Genomic DNA, 18,618 nt, shown 5'->3' on the forward strand with positions numbered 1-18,618 from the left:
GGTGTTCAGGAAGACAACCACTTATCTTTAAAATGTCAACAAGAAGCTAGAGACATTATGTAGGTGGAAAAGAATCAATTAAAAATTAGAAAACTGGCAAGATGATAACAAAATAAGATCACGAGGGGTAGCTTTAACAGCAGATTTAGTAACCCCGAGGAGAGAATAAGTAGAATCCAGGACAGGTCAGAAGAAATTGACCACAATGAAGCATGGAAAGATACAATTATGGTGCATACAAAACAAAGACTAAGAGAAAAAAATGAGACAGTCTACATTCATTTAACTGGACTGCCCGAGAAAAAAGAGAGAGAAAAGGAAGCAGAGGCAGTAATTAAACAGATCATTTCTCAAACCTATAAAAACACATCCATCCCCAAAGTTAACAAGTCCAGTGAAGCCAAAACAAAATCCACATTTAGAACACCATGGTGAACAACAAAGAAACTTAAAAATGTTAAAAGAAAACAACAGGAAAAAAGTTCATTTTTAATATCAAATAAATGATAGTTAACATTTTAACACAATATCAAAAGGCTAAAGCAAAAAGTATAAAAATCAAAAGCATGTGTAGGGAAATGTATCATCAATGTACTGAAAGAAAACCACTGACAGAATTCCATTCAGAGAAAAATGAAATAAGGACATTTCCAATGAGGCAACATCTAACAAAATGCTATCAGGCAATCCGGAAGAAATTCCTACATATGGTCTTTAGAAAGAAAAATTGTCCCAGATGAAACCTCGGAGATACAGCAAACAATAAAGATATGTCCACGAAAATGCTCACAGCAAAGTTTTGTGAAACCAGAGATTGGAATAACCCAAATGCCCACAAATAGTAGAATGGAACATTGTTCAATTGTGGGATAGTATAAAAGAATAAATATAATCATCAGCTTGTGCCACACCATGCATGAATCTTAGAGACAGAATAAATCAGAGCAACAGTAACAACAAAAACCCAAATACACACACACACAAAATGCATGCTATAGCTGGGCCTGAAGGTGCACCCTGTAATCCCAGCTGCTGGGGAGCTGAGGCAGGAAGATCACAAGGTCAAAGCCAGCCTCAGCAACTTAGTGAGGCCCTAAGCAACTTAGCAAGGTCATCTCTGAATAAAATATATTTTAAAAAGGGCTGGGAATATGGCTCAGTGGTTAAACACCCCTGGGTTCAATTGCTGGTACCAAAGAAAAAAGAGAAAATGCACAAAGTACATTTCAATTACATAAAGATCAAAAAGACAAAAGTAAATTATATTATTTGAGAATGTGTAGCTACAGAACAGAACTAAAACTCAAAAAAATTCAATATGCAGAAGGAGGACATGGAAAATTTCTGGGTTTCTGGTTATGTTTGTTGTTTTAAAAGGTGCGGGAATAACTTGGTTTCTCATTTGACAATAAATTAAACATTTAGCTTACAGTTGTGCCTCAGCATCCATTGGGCTTGGTTTCAAGACTTCTCCCATACCCAGATCTGTAGATGATCAAGTCCCTTATATAATATGGCATAGTATAGGTTGGGTGTCTCTTATCCAAAATGTGTGACCCCAGAAGTGTTTCGTATTGTGGAGTTTTTCAGACTTTGGAATATTTGCACAGACTTTACCAGTTAAGCAACTCTAATCCAAATATCAATCTGAAACTTCATGTAACCTACACATCTTTCTGCATACTTTAAGTCTTCTCGAGATTACTTATAAATATAAGTTATAAGTAATAATTTATAGTACATAAATTTAAAATGTAAATACAAATTGATGTTATCAACAAGAGAAGAAACTGTACCTGGTCAGAATAGATCAATCTTTTTTTCAAACATTTTTGATCTGAGGTTGATTGTGGATCTAGAACCATGGATACGGAAGGACAACTGTATTTTTACATTTTTCTTATATTTCATAATAAGTTTTAATTTCAAAGAAAGGCTGACCCCATTCAAACTCTCCTAAATAGCTCTCAGAATGATCTACCAGAGAATATGCTGAGTTGCTTTTGCAATAAAAAACTGTCTACATTGTGATTTTTCCATCAGCATATATTTTTTTCTTTTTGGTACTGGGGGTTGAACCCAGGGGCACTTAACCACTGAGTCACCTCTCCAGCACTCTTTTATATTTAGAGACAGGGTCTCTCTAAGTTGCTTAGGCCTCATTAAGTTGCTGAGGCTGGCTTTGAACTTGTGATCCTCCTGTCTCAGGTGCCCCAGCCTCTGAGATTATAGGCATACACCACCTTGCCCTGTTTCCATCAGTATTTTAATGACTTAAAATGCTTTCTGTATGAGGGTATGTGTGCATGTGCTCATATGCCTGAGTTATATGCACCTTCACATGTTGAAAGCAGGAGATTCAAGTTTAGGGTAACACTTCTATTTTCAGATATTCCTTCTTTGGGTATTGGGATCCCTATGTAAAAAATAAGGTTGCTATTTTATTGTTTCTGTTTTTCTACCCAAATTGCAAATATTTCTTTTTTATATGTCATTGACAATTTCTGTACAAATTATAGTTTGAATGCAATTACTAAAATTTATGTCTATATTTAACACTTCTGAACTAATTTCCAAAATTAAAACACGTCTTCTTTTCATGTGGTCTTATATTGACATTTGGAATCACCATGGAAGAAAAAAAATCCAGAAAAAATATGACTCTGAAATGTTTTGTCCTTGGAACAGCAAAGCTAGAAAGCCTAATTACGACTATCAGGTATATTTTCAGACATCTTCCCTGAAAAATAACAAATATGCCAAGTAAAAGAAATGGAATGATTCACTGCAGGAAGTCAAAGGGATGTCAAGTGTCACACTAGAGAGCAAAAATAGAAGAGAAGGTCTTGCTGCTATAAATCAAAAGTAAAATAAAAGGCAGAAGAAGGCAGATGCTTGGGAGTCTTTAAAAACACTAAAAACAAATATATCCTACCCACTGAGGCAGGTGTAGTATGCTAATTATGGCATAAAATTTTCCATTAACTTCATTTCAGGTTTTTTTTTATTGCCCCTACCCTTATGTTACTCCTTTTCCTTAGATTTTCACTTATATATTCTTCCTGTACTATGGGACCCTAATCGGTATTATTACATTTTTGTAAGGTAGGAAAAAAAAATCATTCTGTAAACAAAGACCTCTCCCTTAGGTATTTCTCAACTGCTGATTTTTGTTGAATCGGTGACAACAAAAGAACACACAGTGTAATTTCATTTTTTCCCCCTTTTTGGTCATTTCTTAGCAAATCTGAAGTCTTTCGTGGTGTTTGGTAAAGAATCAAAGTTTGGAGTTCCGTACTGAAATGGGATATCTCCCAAGATGAGTGAAATCTTTACCTGGAATGGGGTTAGAGAGATTCCCATGCCCCCAGTGTTCTCTAGAAATAGAAAATGAAATTCAATAGTGGGCAAAACCCCAACTCATCAAAAAGCCAAACTGATGAAATAAATGTAGCTTCATCAGTATGACCAGGTGGCGCTCACACAAGAATTTTGAAGGAATTCAAGGATGAAATTGGGAAGCTGTTGGCCAAGATGCTGGATCCAATATTACAGCCATTGCCAGCAAAAGAGCAGATTGTGAACGTCATTCTGTTCATTAGAAAGGGTCAAGAGAGGACCCAGGGAACCTTAGAGAAGCAAGCATCTCCTCCACTTGTCCAGTCTCCAATAAAAAACAGTGTCATTAGACATTAAGACAAAAATAACTTCCCAGAGGAAAGACAAGAAGGCTTCTGAAAAAGGAAAGCATGAGTCACTGACTTATTATTGGTCTCTGAGGCATGTAAATAAAAGGCCAAAGGGTGGCACCACGTAAATTCTTCTTTTCTAAGTGTCAACATGAGGTGAGACATAAGAAAATATGGGGATATATCCAAATTTATGGATAAGACAAACTATCATTTCTATCCCCCATCATGGGTTCCTATTTAATAGTGAGCAGGGACACTTTTTGACACTTAAAAGATACAATTGTGGGGTAAAGGACACAATACTCAACACTGTGGGTAACAATTTTTTTACGAAATACATTACTATCTGGTCGTACAGAAAAGAGATACATTCAGTCATGTCCAGAAGCATTTTTACTGAGCATTAATTGACACCAGAGCTTGTACACAGCAGTCAGACTGGAGTGGCAAAGAAGGACCATTCTGTCCTCAAGTAGTTCGGTCTACTTGAGATGATGCCAAGAACCATGAATAGGCCCTGATATGCTGCTCAAGTCTTGCTTTAGGCTCTGCAAATGCTTATGACTAGATGGTGACTGGTGACTGAAATTAGGTGGGTAAATCATGACTATGCAATGACATATCCCCTGGGATCACAATCAGCAATAGGATTAATATATTATGCTTTAAGGAGAATGGATCTAAAGCAAAGTGCCAGTGCAAATTCCCTTGTTAAACTTAATGGCAAGGGTAATACCAACAAATATTAAAACCTGATTATATTGCTTTGTTTGGTGGGGGGGAACAGTGAATCTTGAACATGAGACTCCGACATCATTATATCCCCTTTTCTCATAAAGGAAAGCAGAAATGATCAAAGTGTTTGCTACTGCGGATAACATCACATTTTAATGTGATGCACCCATATATGCAGGCACAGGCACCAAATTTCCAAAAGCCTCATGAAAAGGAAATTACCTGTTGTTTATTATGATTTTAAAAACATAGGATTCAAGAAGGTAAAGGACCATTTACCAAAGCTCCGATGCATTCTGCAAGTGCAATACAATTTACAACTTTGCTGAAAGGCCTGGGAAGAATTTTCTGGGCTCAACTGAGAATATCCAGATACAGAGAATGATTTTGGCAGCACCAAGCACAGGAGATTGATGTCTTCCCTACAATTGTTACGTTTCTCTTTTCTAATCAGTTTTAAACACCTACTTTCCCCTTTTTCTGTGACATTAGCTTGAGACTATCATTCTAAAGAAATTTAGAATGCGTGTATATGGGGAAGGTGTGAGTAAGCTCTGGCATGAGAGGAAACAAATGCCTTGGTGATCAGATTACTCATTCTCAAAGCATCTAATGGCAGTTCCATCAGAACTCTAAAGAAAAACAAGAGCTGAAAAAGAAATCCTCACAAAAACAAATATTGTCTGCTCTAGTTTCCATCATAAATCTACTTTCTTTTCTCGCACAATTTTTAAAATGGCATATAACAGGGGTCATTTAAAGTCTCATTTACTATTTAGAAAATAAATTGAAATGGGGCTCAATAGTAATTAGTTCTTAGACATAATAATCAGGCAAAAATTCTCTGCCTTCTTCTTCGGAGCCACACTGGAAAATGACATCAGTGACCTTTCTCTTCCTTTTTTATTTTCTTTTCTTTTATTGTGTGTGTGCAGTGCAGTATGTGGCTATAGCATATCCTCAACGAGTATGTTCTGGATGAGTTTCCTACTCCTCTTCTTCTTCCTACTCCTTCTAAAGAAAAATTGGGTCTACATTCTGAACCTCTTTTGAAATGAATATGAATGGAAAAGAATTGCAATCCCATCTCCCAAGACCTCGAATTTGAAACCTGGGTAGCAAGGAATTGCATGTCAATACCTTGAGCCAAAGAAGTCGCTTGAGAAGAACTAAAATGTCAACAGATAAAATTGGCAAACATCAGTATCTGTGTCTGTAAATGAACAAACATCTTGCCTATCAAATTGACAAAAGTAAATACCCCTTCAATGTCAAAGGTTAAAATGTACACACGTACACACAGACATACTCTGCCAGTGGGAATGTAAATGATTTTTAAAGGGAATTATGGTACACGTATAAAAAAGCACCTTGAAAGCTAATTGTGGTTCTTCTACTTCTGGGAATTTGTCCTAGTGGGAGATTAAAGAATCTGCACAAAGATTTAGCCTCAATGATGGCAACCAACTTTGTAATAGCCAAAAACAAAACCATCTAATTGGTCAGTAATAAGCATTAGCCATGTTAATTATAGTATATTAAAATGACAGAGCACCATGCAGCTATTTGAAATTCTATAGAATTCATGCTGATGTAGAATAATGTTCAAAATTTTGTTAAATTAGAAAATGCATGTTAAAAGCAAAATGTGCTCCAAATTTTGTAGATTAGGTATGGTGCCTATATAGACACTTAAGTGAAGCTTCTAGCAGGAGGGAAACATCTCCCATGAGAAATGTGTGTCTCGGGAAGTACATCAAAGGCATCTTTGGATATTAGTGTTTTGTGTCTCCTTTTCTTCATCTTTCTCTTTATCTGAATTTTCTGATTCATCTGTGATTAATATGCATTACTTGTGCAATAAAAATTTAAAAAATGGACAAGATTTTTAAAAATCCATAGGGTAGGTGCAACATAATCTTTCTAAAAAAGAAAATGAAATATCTCATTTGAATTCACTGTGGCTGCTGAGTTCACCAGGAAGGCTTTGTAAGTTAAAATTAGATGACGACGGTAGATAGAAATGGAGGGGAACAATCTACACTCAAAAACCTTCTGATTAGCAGATTTCCTGTTCTCCTGCGTCAAGTTTTTTAACACTAAAAAGTCCTTCCAATAAACACTAAAAATCAAAAAGCCGATATTGAGATTTGCTGTTATCTATGAAACTGATTCTTAGAATATATTGCCTTTTATTTTAGATCAAAGCATCAAAACTGTCTTTGATACAAAACAGCCGTGTAGATCCAGCATTTACATCTGAAGTCAACTTATTTAGAATCACAGATTTTTTTTTTTTAAATCCCTGATTTTTTCTTCATCTCTACCATGAAAGACGGTTAGTGGTAGTACCACTTCAAGAGTATCAGAGATGCTTAGTTTCTGAACCAGTCCTTTCCAATGCAGGAAATTAAAAACACAAACAGGACAAGCCAATCAATCAAAAGATGGGCTTCGTGAGCAATGTCAGAGCTCTCACTGCTCTCGGGGTACAAATTAGGGAGTTAATTTCTGCCTTAGCAGTACACTCACTAAGCAATTTGCTTTCTTTTAACTCAAGTTACCCCTTCCATCAACAGGAGAAATGAGTCCAAATTAAAATCACTATTCATCCACTACTGCCAAAGGCACACTCAAGCCCAGTCCGGGGCCCAGCAACAGATCTCATCAGTTAAAATTTTAATCATTGTATCTCAGAGCCCTCAAAAGGAATAATTTGGGGTAGGGAAAAAAACTGAAAACTCCTAGTTACTGCTGACATGGAAGCAGATATTTTGGGGATTTTTAATGTACTTAATCCATCATTAAATTTCCCCATGATTTTTAGTTTTATTTTCTTTTTTTTTCCTTTTTCAGTGAATACTTCCTAGATACTGGGTGGATAGAGGTGACTATAATGATTTTAGTCACTTTCCTCATGCAGTTTACATTCTAGCAGGAGGGAAGCATGAGAAATCATAATTACAAATAGTAATGAGCACCACCAAGCAGGGGAACATAGTCTCAGAGAGATCAAATGGGAGAGGTATGTTTACCTTGGTTGGTCCCAGAACATTTGAAGAAGTGGCACTTAAGTTGTGACATGGAGGATGAAAATTACTCACATCCCTCATGACATTGTCAGGGTTTGGATCACCACCCCAAAATAGGGCATCTTGGAGGTCACTCTCTGACCTTCTCCTGCCTTCCTCCTCTGAATAGGTGATAAAGAATTCTCTGACCTACCACCTGTGAGAGCAGTTCACAAGATCCTTATTCCACAGGTCCCTGCCCCATCTCTGGAGGCCAAGGAGAACCCGGACAAGCAAACCTTGCTAAGCTTTCATATTTTATCACCACCAGATTAGACCCCTTCTCCACATATAATTGTGTGTGCCTCAGCCATAAAAATACTTTGTTTTCCCTGGGTTTTTGAGTCCCTCATCTATGTCCCACAAAATTTTGGTTAAATAAATTTGTTAATGCTTTTTTTTTCTTGGTAATCTATCTTTGGTTATATAGAAGTGTCAGTCATAAATCTTGTGATCCGTGAGGAAAAGATATGACCTTTTCTCTCCATTTATTCTTTCCATTTAATTGGCATCACTCTCCCCTGGCCTTCTTACTATCTGCCGTCATGAGGTGATCTTCTTCTTCTATTCAAGTTTTAGACTCTGAAATTCTTCAGGATTAAGTTCTAGCCCATCCTCTTATCTCAGTCTAAAGTTCTTCCCAAGGCATCCAATCCATTCCTATGACCTCAGAGATCACCTCTGTCAATAACTTCTTAATTTGACTTTTCTATCAAATACTTCTTTTTCCTAGACTCAGTCAACTGCCTCAAGTGGATATCACTTAGGAATCTCAAATTTAATGTAAAAATAAAGATATTTCACTTTTGAATCTTCTCCTTCTCCATCTTCCTAAACAGGACCATTCACTCAGCTGCCATATGAGTACTCAAGGAATCAAACATGATCCCTCATTCTCCTTTATCTACAATATACAATTGGCAATTTGGCTGTGTCCAGTTGATACCTAAGATATATCTAGGATTTCACAATATTTTTTTTCAACTTTTGTGCCATCAACTCTGCCAAATTTCTTTCAATCTTGCATCCAGCCTTGCCTCCAAATTATTGCCTTAAATGCAAATTTCCAATTACTCTCTAGTTTTAAAGTTCTCCCATTTTCCAAAGATCAAGTCTAAAATCATTTGAATGGTTTCTAAGATTCTGTCTGATCTGCTTACTGCTTATTTTTTTTGTCTCATTCCATGTGAATCTTCACATTAGTCTAGCCACAGTAAATTTATTTCAGTTTCTAAAATTTACAAAGGACTTTCTCTTCTGTGAGAATTTGCACATACTGTTCCTTCCACCTGAACATCTCAAGTCTCCATGCTACAAGTGATCAAAGCATGACACCCAGCTCTGTACCAGATATGAGTACATTAGGCTGTAAGCAATAGATTACCCAATGGAGATGATTTCCGCAATGAAGCATTTAATTTTAATGATTGTATGTCACAAAAAATCTGAAAGTAGGCACTTACAAGGTTGGTATGAGACCAACATTTTCCTTTTCTTCCCTGCCATTCTGTGCATGTTTATGTTTTAATTTAGGGTCCATTACCTAATTGCTGTCAGAGATTTGTGCTCCATGTTCTGATATGACTGCATCTGGGCTAGAAAGAAGGGGGAAGAATGCTCATTTTGTGTGTGTATCACCTCCTACCAGAGGGAAAAAAAGCCCTCATCACATTCTCCTCCATTGCATTGGCCAGTTCTGCATCACCTGGCGATGAAAGACTGCTTTGGTGAGTATCTGGGGATGGATAAGAAGAAAAAAGGGATGAAATGGCTGATGGTTTTACAATCAGTGATGTCTGCCATTCTTTAATGCACTGATCAAAAGAACAATCAAAGATGGATAGAACTAGAGACCATCATGTTAAGTGAAATAAGTCAATCTCAGAAGGTAAGGGGTCATATGTTCTCTCTCATGTGTGGAAGCTAGAGAGGAAAGAGGAAAAGAAATTCAGGGGAATCCCATGAAAATCAATGGGAGATCAATAGAGGAAAAGGATCAACTGGAGGAAGAGAGGGAAGGAGGGAAGAAATACTGGGAAGGGATATTGGCCAAATTAGATATTGTTTGCATTTATGAATATGTAACAACAAATCCCATCATTAGCTGCAACCATAATGCATAAATAAAAAATGGAAAATAAAGGATGATGGGAGAAAAAAAAGACAAAATAACCATTAAAGGAATAAATATGTCCATTTTGTTCACTGTCTTCTCTGTGAGATAATAATCGCTTCAACTCTGGGAAATACATGTGTTTTACACACTGCTATAAGCCTGGAATCCTCACAATGCTGGGCCCACATAGATCAGTCAGTGTTGATAGAAGGATCAAATTAATGAATATTAAAGAGAACAGCAGAAGCAGAAAGCAGGTTCAAAGGAGACAAAAAGCTGCCAACACAAAACTTAAACTGATTGCCCTATCTCAAATCTCATGGTTGAACTTTTGATTCCATTTAAATTGAAAATAATGTTTTTAATCAAAAAATTAGACATTTTTTAAAAAGTGCTCAATTCTTCACACAGTGACTACAACTTTCCTAACCTCTCCAATTCCTGCCACATGGGTAGACATAGGTCTTATTTTTATCACTGAGATCCAGGAATGAATTATCTTTAAAAATAAAATTTTAGGGCTAGAGTTGTGGCTCAGTGGTAGAGCACTTGCCTAGCACATGTGAGGCCCTGGGTTCGATCCTCAGCGCCACATACAAACAAATAAAATAAAGGTCCAACTACAACTAAAAAATAAATATTTAAAAAAATATTAAAAAATATTAAGCCTTGTTAAGGAGTTATATGATCCAGAACAATTTCAACTGTCTTCTGTACATACATATAAGTTAATTCTTGGCTCAATCATTTAAATATCATTCAAAAGTACACAAAATCTTAAAAAGAACAGATATAAAATTTTTGGTCTAAATTTTCTACCCTTGAGAGCATCACACCAACAGAGAAGTTTGTAATTCAGGTTGGCTGAATAGGAAGATGGCAAATGTAAAATGTCGGGCACAAGAAGTTGCTAGGTGCATTTTAGTTCTTATATCTAGTCCAAAAGGAAGGTTTTACTCCTATTTCTATCATGTCCTAAATACATACCTATGTGCAAGTTGATTATGTTCTTTGGATGGCAAATGATAAGGTAATCTTAACCTAACCTTTCAGTTATAAATAAAGTTACCTCACAATTTAAAAGCCTAAGTTAAAAAAGGCAAATGATATTGAGTACAGTCAGCTATAACCAACCTAACAAAAGATTCAGAGGAACACTCACATTCCTGAGAGTGTCTATTTCTACAGATGTAGAATTTCTGCTTAGTTTCTGATGGGCATTATGTTTGGTCCTGTCAAAATACATAGGGCACTGACTTACAAACATCACATTTAAAAAAAAAAGAATCTTAAATATCAACATATGCAAGAGTAGGTTTCATATTTTAAGTGTTTTTTTATTTGAAAATTTTAAAAAATGCTTAAAAACAAAAAATGACTTTAACATTGGCAAAGGGAGTCCCCCAAAGAAAAAAAAAATATATAAACAGATGGCTGAGAAAGATCACCCACATGCAGAACACAGATCTTGAGGAGGCATTTCTAAGAATGAAGTAGCACTTCCCAGCCTGGGCCACTTCCCACAAGGATCCTTGTTTAACCCATGGAAAACGCCAAGCTTACACCATGGGCCAAGAGGAACCTGAACCCTTTCCCATTGCCTCACAGTAATCAGTTTCCAACTTGTCCCCAGTGTTCTCAGAGAAGCTAAGTACCAGTCACTTGAGACCAGCAATCCTCTAATAAATCAGTCTTCCATGATCAGCCCTGAACTAGCATCTTCCTAGTGAATGGGCTGTTAAGCCCTAGCTAAGCATATTAAACATTCAATTTAATGTATGACACACATCTGTTCCACTTTCTCAGTAAGCAGAAGTTTCAAGACAACTTAAATCCCAGACTTAATCAACGAGGGGAAAAAAAAAAAATCTTGGCAGTGTTTAAAACTGAGTTTTAAAATATAATCCAAATGAGGGCGAGAGAGACCATTTTGCTGTAACTAATGAGATTATATAATACCTAAATAAAATCCCCAAAATTACCTGAGAAGAAACACTAGATATTTTATCTGGGCCCATTTATTTATTTTTTTCCTTTCAAGGCCATCAACATTTCCCAAAGACCCTTCATGTACACCTGGCCCAAGACATTAAAGAGCAAGCTAAAATGGCAAGCCTTCTACCAACACAACAATTTAACCCCTCGGATGCCAGAGGACCATAAAAGGAAAACTCACAGACTTGTCTTTCACAAGGAGAGCACAACACTGGATTCCAGCCATCAGCATCTTGTGCGGGTTCCAGGCCACCGAGTCAGCCCTATTGCGTTAAAGAAAGGGACAGAGTAGGAAGGGCACTTGATTAGTTTCCACAGGCAAAAGGACATTCAGTCCTCACACATAAGTTACTGCTCTACAGGATTCCTTGTCTGAGTCATCTGGGGGAATTTAGAAGGTTTTTGTTTTGTTTCAGGAAAAACAATTATTTCATTTTTTTCCTGTTTTCAAAATGTCACTTCAATGGGCAAAGTCCAAAGAGATTCTTTTTTTCCCAGATAAAAGCCAGTCGCAATGAGGAAAGGACATTTACCTGTGGATACCATGTAGAAGCCTGCGGTGCTTCCTTGACATCAAAGCTGAGCCACCCCAAGAAGCCTGTTGAGATATTTATATAACCAAGGTAATGTTACTTCCATGTTATTTGTTTACCAGTGGGTTGTCATATAGAAAATCCTCAGTGACAATCTCAATCTGTGTTACTTGGTATTTGGTTTGATGTTCTGTTAATCAATTTGTACTCCAGGGAATTTAAAAAAAAAAATCTTTTTTTGGGAACTGGGATTGAACCCAGGGCTCCATGCATGTGAGGCAAGGGCTTTACCACTGAGCTATATCCCAGTCCCAGGGGATTTTAATTTCTGGCTCTACTTAGGCAACCAGAACCTCATCACAATAGATGGGTCCTTACTGACTCTTAGAATGTATATTCACACATCATAAATACACATAAATACACATAAATACACATCGGCACACTAACCACTTGAATTTGTGCAGATAAAAAGAGATTTAAAAAAGATAGTCCATGCCCACTTGAAGCCTAGACTCTAAAAGGGACAATGTTTTCACAAAGCTGACATTTTGACATTCACACTGTATGGTGAGTCATAGGCCAATGGCTGGAATTCTAAGCAATGAATGAAGCACTTTATTGACACAGTGGATGAAAGGTTCATGGGGATGATTAGGTGGCAACCTACCCTTTAATGAAAGAACTATTCAGTCAAATGGCATTCAGATGCATTTGCAAATCAAAGGCGGGAGAGTGGAGGAGGGAAACCTTGGGACTTTCAAGGAAGTTAGTTATTCACTGAAGAGGCAAATTTTCTGCATACAGGAGAGGGAAGCAGAGAAAAGGGAAATGAAAGGAAGAACCACAATCAATAGGTCAAGAAAGTAGGAAGAAGGGATCAAGGTAGGAAATACAAAAGTCAGTTTGATCCTTGAAAATTGTTCAGTCTTCCAAATTTTAATCTAGATAGGACAAGGAAGCATGAGTGCTGTGGAAGAATCTGGGGGAAATAGCTTGAGCTAGGCTGAATGCTCTCGCATTTATTTAATTCTTATAATATCACCCCCGCCTGGGGGTGGGGTTATTATCAGCCTCAATATTTACAGATCAACGGAAGCTCAGAGGTGGGAAGCTAATTGTCCAAGGTCTCCTGGATGATAAAATCAGATCTAGGATCCAAAACCAATTTTCTATTATTGAAGGTGACCATTGGAAAACTTGGGGAGTATTAAAATGGGGAACTGAGGGTGATGGACATACTTTAGGCAAGAGGTGAGTTCAAGAGGTGCCAAGGATATAGAAAAGGTGTCCTACTTCAACTATAGAATTAAATAAGATAGGTGGATAACAATATCATATAGAAAGAAATGACAGGATTGTATTCAATATAAAAGTGAAAGATAAAGGAAATGAGACACTTCTATGATTCTCACTTTATTACCAAAGCTGGACCCATTGGTAACCAATGAAGATAAAGCATAGCAGAGGGCACTCTGTGGCCTTGACTCCCACTTAAAAGGCAACTCTCCCCTTAAGGGCTGGAAGTGGGTTGAGGTGAGTGAGTCACTTAATTACACAATTTAAAAATGAACTTGGTCTCAAATTTGGACTCTTGCATGGCTCTAAAAATGAATTTAAAGTGCTTAAATTTGAGTCCTTGAACCATCTCTGGTCTCAACCTAGTTCCAGCTCTGATTTCATGAACTAATGTCTTGAACAATACCATGAGGTGCCCAAAGGCTTCTGTACTCGATGTATCTTGAGGGTGGTGTGTGTGTGAGTCCCACAGACTCCTTGTAAAGAAACCATGTCTTGGGGCTGCCAGCTAAGTGTCCTTCTTGCCATACTGTCATACTGTCTCCCCAGTCCTCTTGGGACTCACAACAGACCATGGATGACTAAGATGGGCCACAGCAGCTACTGCCTTCAGCATCCTAACTTACTAACTGAAGGTCACCAGGTCTGAATTTTGAGATCTTGATCCTCCACAGACATTAAGATGACTTATGGATTAGGTTCTCTTACTTCCATTACACACCCTAAATACTAGCACATTTTAAAGGCATTATTAGATCACTGGTTTACCTAGTCACTGGCAGGGTTAGGAAGAGCTCAGTCACAAATTCACTCCTCAAAGGAGCTAACAGGGGCCCAGCAGACACCCAAATCCATAGATGCTGAAGCACCTTTTATAAACCTAGGTAGCCTTCCCAAATAGTTTAAAATTATCTCTAGGTAACTTATAATACCTAAAAATATAAATGTAAGTAATTGTTGCACTGCAATATAAAGGGAATCATGACAAGAGGAAAAATCTGTGCATCTTCAATATAGGCACAATTAAAAAATTTTTTTTTATCTGTTAGATTCCTGGAACCAATTCCTTGTAGATACAGAGAGATGAGTTTCTATAACTTTTTGAAACAAGACAAACTGTGGAGACCATATATAGATTAATGGCTGTTAGAGATTGGGAAAGGAAGGGTTGAACAGATAGAGCACAGAGTATTTTTAGGGCAGTGAAAATGTATGATACTATAATGGGGGATACATGTAGTCACACATTTGTCAAAATCCATAGCATGTACAACACCAAGAGTGGACTCTAAAGTAAGTTATGCATTTCACAAAAACAAATAAACAAACAATAACAACAACAATGAGCTAAAAAAGGAGAAACAAATAAAACTCCTGATGTCCATATCCTACTTCTATTTGCTTCTCTTTCTCAATCTCTAACACTAGAGTTTCAAGAACAGCAAACCAACCACTGAAGTGATGAAAGAGCTTGATTTTGCACCTCTATGGGGAATTGCCATTTATGGAGCTAACACTATATGCCAGACACCACAATATGTTAATCTGCATATTTTTCTCCTTAATTAACTAGTTAATAAATTAATAGGAAAACCAACCTTAAAAGAGAGGTGGAAGCAGGAGTGGCATCTAGATTCTACAGCCTCTAAAGTCCATGCTTTTAAAAACAATGTTACAGTCTCCCTAGGACTTGTAATGAATAGTGGGGAGACAGCAAAAAGCATTGCTGGACACTTGAGTCCCCAAGAAGCCATCAGACTCTGCCTCAAAGGAGAGCAGGGCAGCCCTGCCTCCTTCTAGTTAGAGACTTGAATCCCATCCCCTCTCAGGGAGGAACGATGGTCCTGAAGGGAAAAGATCCTCACAAGACTAAGGCTTTTCTTATTCTGTTGTCTAAAAATGCATTATAATTGGGCTGGGCGTGTGGCTGAAGCGGTACCTCGCTTGCTGGCATGTGAGCTGCCCGGGTTCGATCCTCAGCACCACATACAAAAATAAAGATGTTGTGTCCACCAATAACTAAAAAATAAATATTAAAATTCTCTCTCTCTTTAAAAAAAATAAAAAATGCATTATAATTAATCGAATTAAGATATCAAATATTCACCATCATTTGTATACCACTGAGGGGGAAAAAAAGACATTTTCAAAATACCAATATCAAAGATGTAAAAACACTTTTTTAAAAGTGCAAGTTAGAATTGATAAAGTATGGTATATAGGCAAGGGCAAATCAGTTTTATGGAAAACCCAGACTAATAAGTAATCATAATGGCATTTTAAAGAGAAATAAATAAATACCAGTTTTAATATTTGAAAAACTCTTTAAAATACTCTTTAGCCGATTTCTAGTAGGTCAAAGCAATTACGGCAATTTTGTTAATAGTCTATCTTCAAAATTAATGAACTTCCTGTGTTATGTGAAGTTTCTTCAAGATACGCTACCTGTTGCTGTAGTGAAATGTTTTTAACAGATTGAACCCCTGAAATAGCAAAGGATGGGCAAAGACTATCTCAATTTTAGAGCTCATTAATTTCTTTAATATGTCAGAAAGAGTGTGGTCAAACTCAGTCCAATATTATGGGCATTTGCCAGATGCCTACTATGTGCAAACAGAATAATTTAATTTGGCTTATATGTTTCCTTAAAAAAGTGTTTACTTCAAAAGTTCAACCTTTAATTTTTCGAAAACCCAGGGAGCTTTTCATTCATATGTATAAATCACAATTTTCTCTAAGCCCCATAAATCTCTTAATATCATTCCCAATTTAACAACTGTTGTAGTTACTCTGTTTTACATAAACTATATAATCCATATTTGATGCTTCTTTTATGAGAGTAGAATATTTAAGTACAATTGCTGATGTATTAAATTGTTTCTCCTTATTTCCACAGTTACAAAAGGACTCACTTCATATTATCTTTCATGACATAATGTATTGTTATGCTTCTAAGTCTATAAAAATCAATAAGATGTAAGTTGGAATATGAACAGATACAAATACTCATACAAAAAAATACAGATACAAAAAAAAATCTCATTTAAAGAAGTTGCAAATAATCTACCTGGAGTAGTCCTACCGGCATGCTAATCATGTTTGTGCCTCTCGTAAGCTTCATAGTGCTTCTGCTTTCACCAAATATTGTCACATGCTTAATGAAAATCTTGAACTTCTGAGGAATTCCCTGCACATCATATCATCTACATTTAATTTTGAAAGCATAAAAATCATTCGAACTCTAAAATTTTATGAAGGCAAATAGTCACCTTCTGTTTAACAAGTTAAAAATATTTATTTATTTATTTATTTTCTGATAAGGAGTATCTGAACCACGAAACCTACCAGAGGAAAGTTCCCTAAAGTCTCATCAGCATGGTTAAACACCTCTTTTCATGGGTAGAATAAAACTAGTTAAGTTCTGTTTTCACTAAATAGTCAAATAAGAAAGAAAGAGGAAAATGAGGGGACCAAAAAACTCAAACTCAATATTCACAACTAGTTGAATTCAACTTTTTAACTCTGAATAAGTGGATTTAAAAATTATCTTTAATTTTAGGGAAACTTTATTATGAATAACCTCAGGACTCACAAAATTAATTAGGAAAAAAGCCCATCTTTTAAGTTAGAAAATTATGAAGAATGTAAGTCATCTCAATCCCTCTTAAATAATGATCTATGAGAGATACATATAAAACTGGCTTTAATTATTGCATGCAATTATGTAATGTAGTTTTTACATTTTCTGGCTGATTGGAATCATAAAATTTCAGAGCAAGAGGATACTCTACAGACCACATCAGCCATCTCCCTTTACAAAGGAAGAAACTGTAATCAGGAGGCCTGAGATCACAATGAAGAGGCAGATTATAATCCCAATCCCCCTCCAAAAAAAGTTTCTTGATTCCATAGTCCAAAATGTATCCATGACATTATGCCACCTCATAATTCAGGGAGGCAAAAAAAAAAAATACCACTAAAGACAGGGAAAAGTAAAGTGGAATCCAGAAAATTAATACAAGTGTCCATGAAGTCTTGGAATTTTCCTCTTTAACCCTCACAGAAATGACATACTAATTTCCCCAAATTAGAAGCACAATTAAAAGTAGTTGGGGCTTTGCATCTAGGTTCTGAGAACCTGCAAGAAGCTACAGAATGACAAGAAAGTTTGACAGGTGTGTGTGTGTGCAGGTGAACTTACATCCACGTGAAGCCAGAGACCGTGCCTCTCACAGATGTCAGCTATTTCATCCAGAGGGTCGAAGGCACCCAGCACAGTTGTGCCAGAGGTGGCACAGACAAGAAACGGCATTGTCCCCTGTGAGAAGGATCCACACACAGAGAGAACTGTCACTGTCACCACCAAAGTTTTGTTGGAAACACAAAGCGTTATGCATCCAGACATCGATATTGGTGTTTTGAAGGTGATTGTTAATTCAATGGGTGTTTTTAAACTTCCACACTATATGGACTTTTGTAATTAACAGACAGGTTGGAAAAATACTAAGAGGGCAATAGTCTTTTGTGCAAGGTCAATATACAGTCTCGCTATTATTGCTCTCATTCTCCCTCTGTAGTATTCTGTGCTCTAAGCATGGCTCAGACAGAGCATAAACTGCCTCTGTGGCAAAGGCAAACTGACAATCTGTATGTGTGTCCCAATTCCTTCCTAGGGAAATAAGTTGGGCCTCCATGGTGACATTGTCACCCTTCTCCAAAACAAGAAGGAACATGATTGGCAGACAAACCCCCAGGGGGTAAACCATACAGGCCTTTCTGGTTGTCTCCTTGTAAATTTAGTGCAGTTGCAAAACAAAGAATGTGTTCAGGTACAAAACCCAGCAAAATTTGAATACAGAGAACCAGGCAACCTTGTGGAGAGGCCTTCTCCACATGGGTGTTACAGTAGAGAAATTCACTGGAAGGTACTGGAAAACAGTATCATCACTCTTGCCGTGATTATTCCTCCTCCTACACTTGATTGCTGCATCTTGCAGAGAAAACATATGAGTATCTGAACCATTGGAAGATGGGGGAGAACAGGAAGAGTGTGGGGGCACACGTAGAGATGAATGGTAACAGTAGTCATGCTAGCCAGGCACCCTGACCCCTTAAGGGACTTTATGTCCACCAGGCAGAGGAAGAATACAACAGGTTGTTTCCATATAGATGAATCC

General features: G+C 37.0%; 1 protein-coding gene across 2 annotated transcripts in view; it reads right to left on the bottom strand.

Moving 5' to 3' along the window:
* The window catches only part of Gadl1 (glutamate decarboxylase like 1), a 163,316-nt gene that overhangs the window by 92,117 nt on the left and 52,581 nt on the right, over positions 1-18,618 (bottom strand). For both annotated transcript variants that reach the window (XM_026406172.2, XM_026406180.2), the window contains exons 9-11: positions 17,643-17,759; positions 12,143-12,207; positions 11,791-11,872 (exon numbers count right to left, since the gene is read on the bottom strand). In XM_026406172.2, the coding sequence (XP_026261957.2) occupies positions 11,791-11,872; positions 12,143-12,207; positions 17,643-17,759 (264 nt within the window). The remainder of the gene's footprint in view (positions 1-11,790; positions 11,873-12,142; positions 12,208-17,642; positions 17,760-18,618) is intronic.

The sequence above is a fragment of the Urocitellus parryii genome, chromosome 3, assembly GCF_045843805.1.
Source record: "Urocitellus parryii isolate mUroPar1 chromosome 3, mUroPar1.hap1, whole genome shotgun sequence".
Classification (NCBI taxonomy): domain Eukaryota; kingdom Metazoa; phylum Chordata; class Mammalia; order Rodentia; family Sciuridae; genus Urocitellus; species Urocitellus parryii.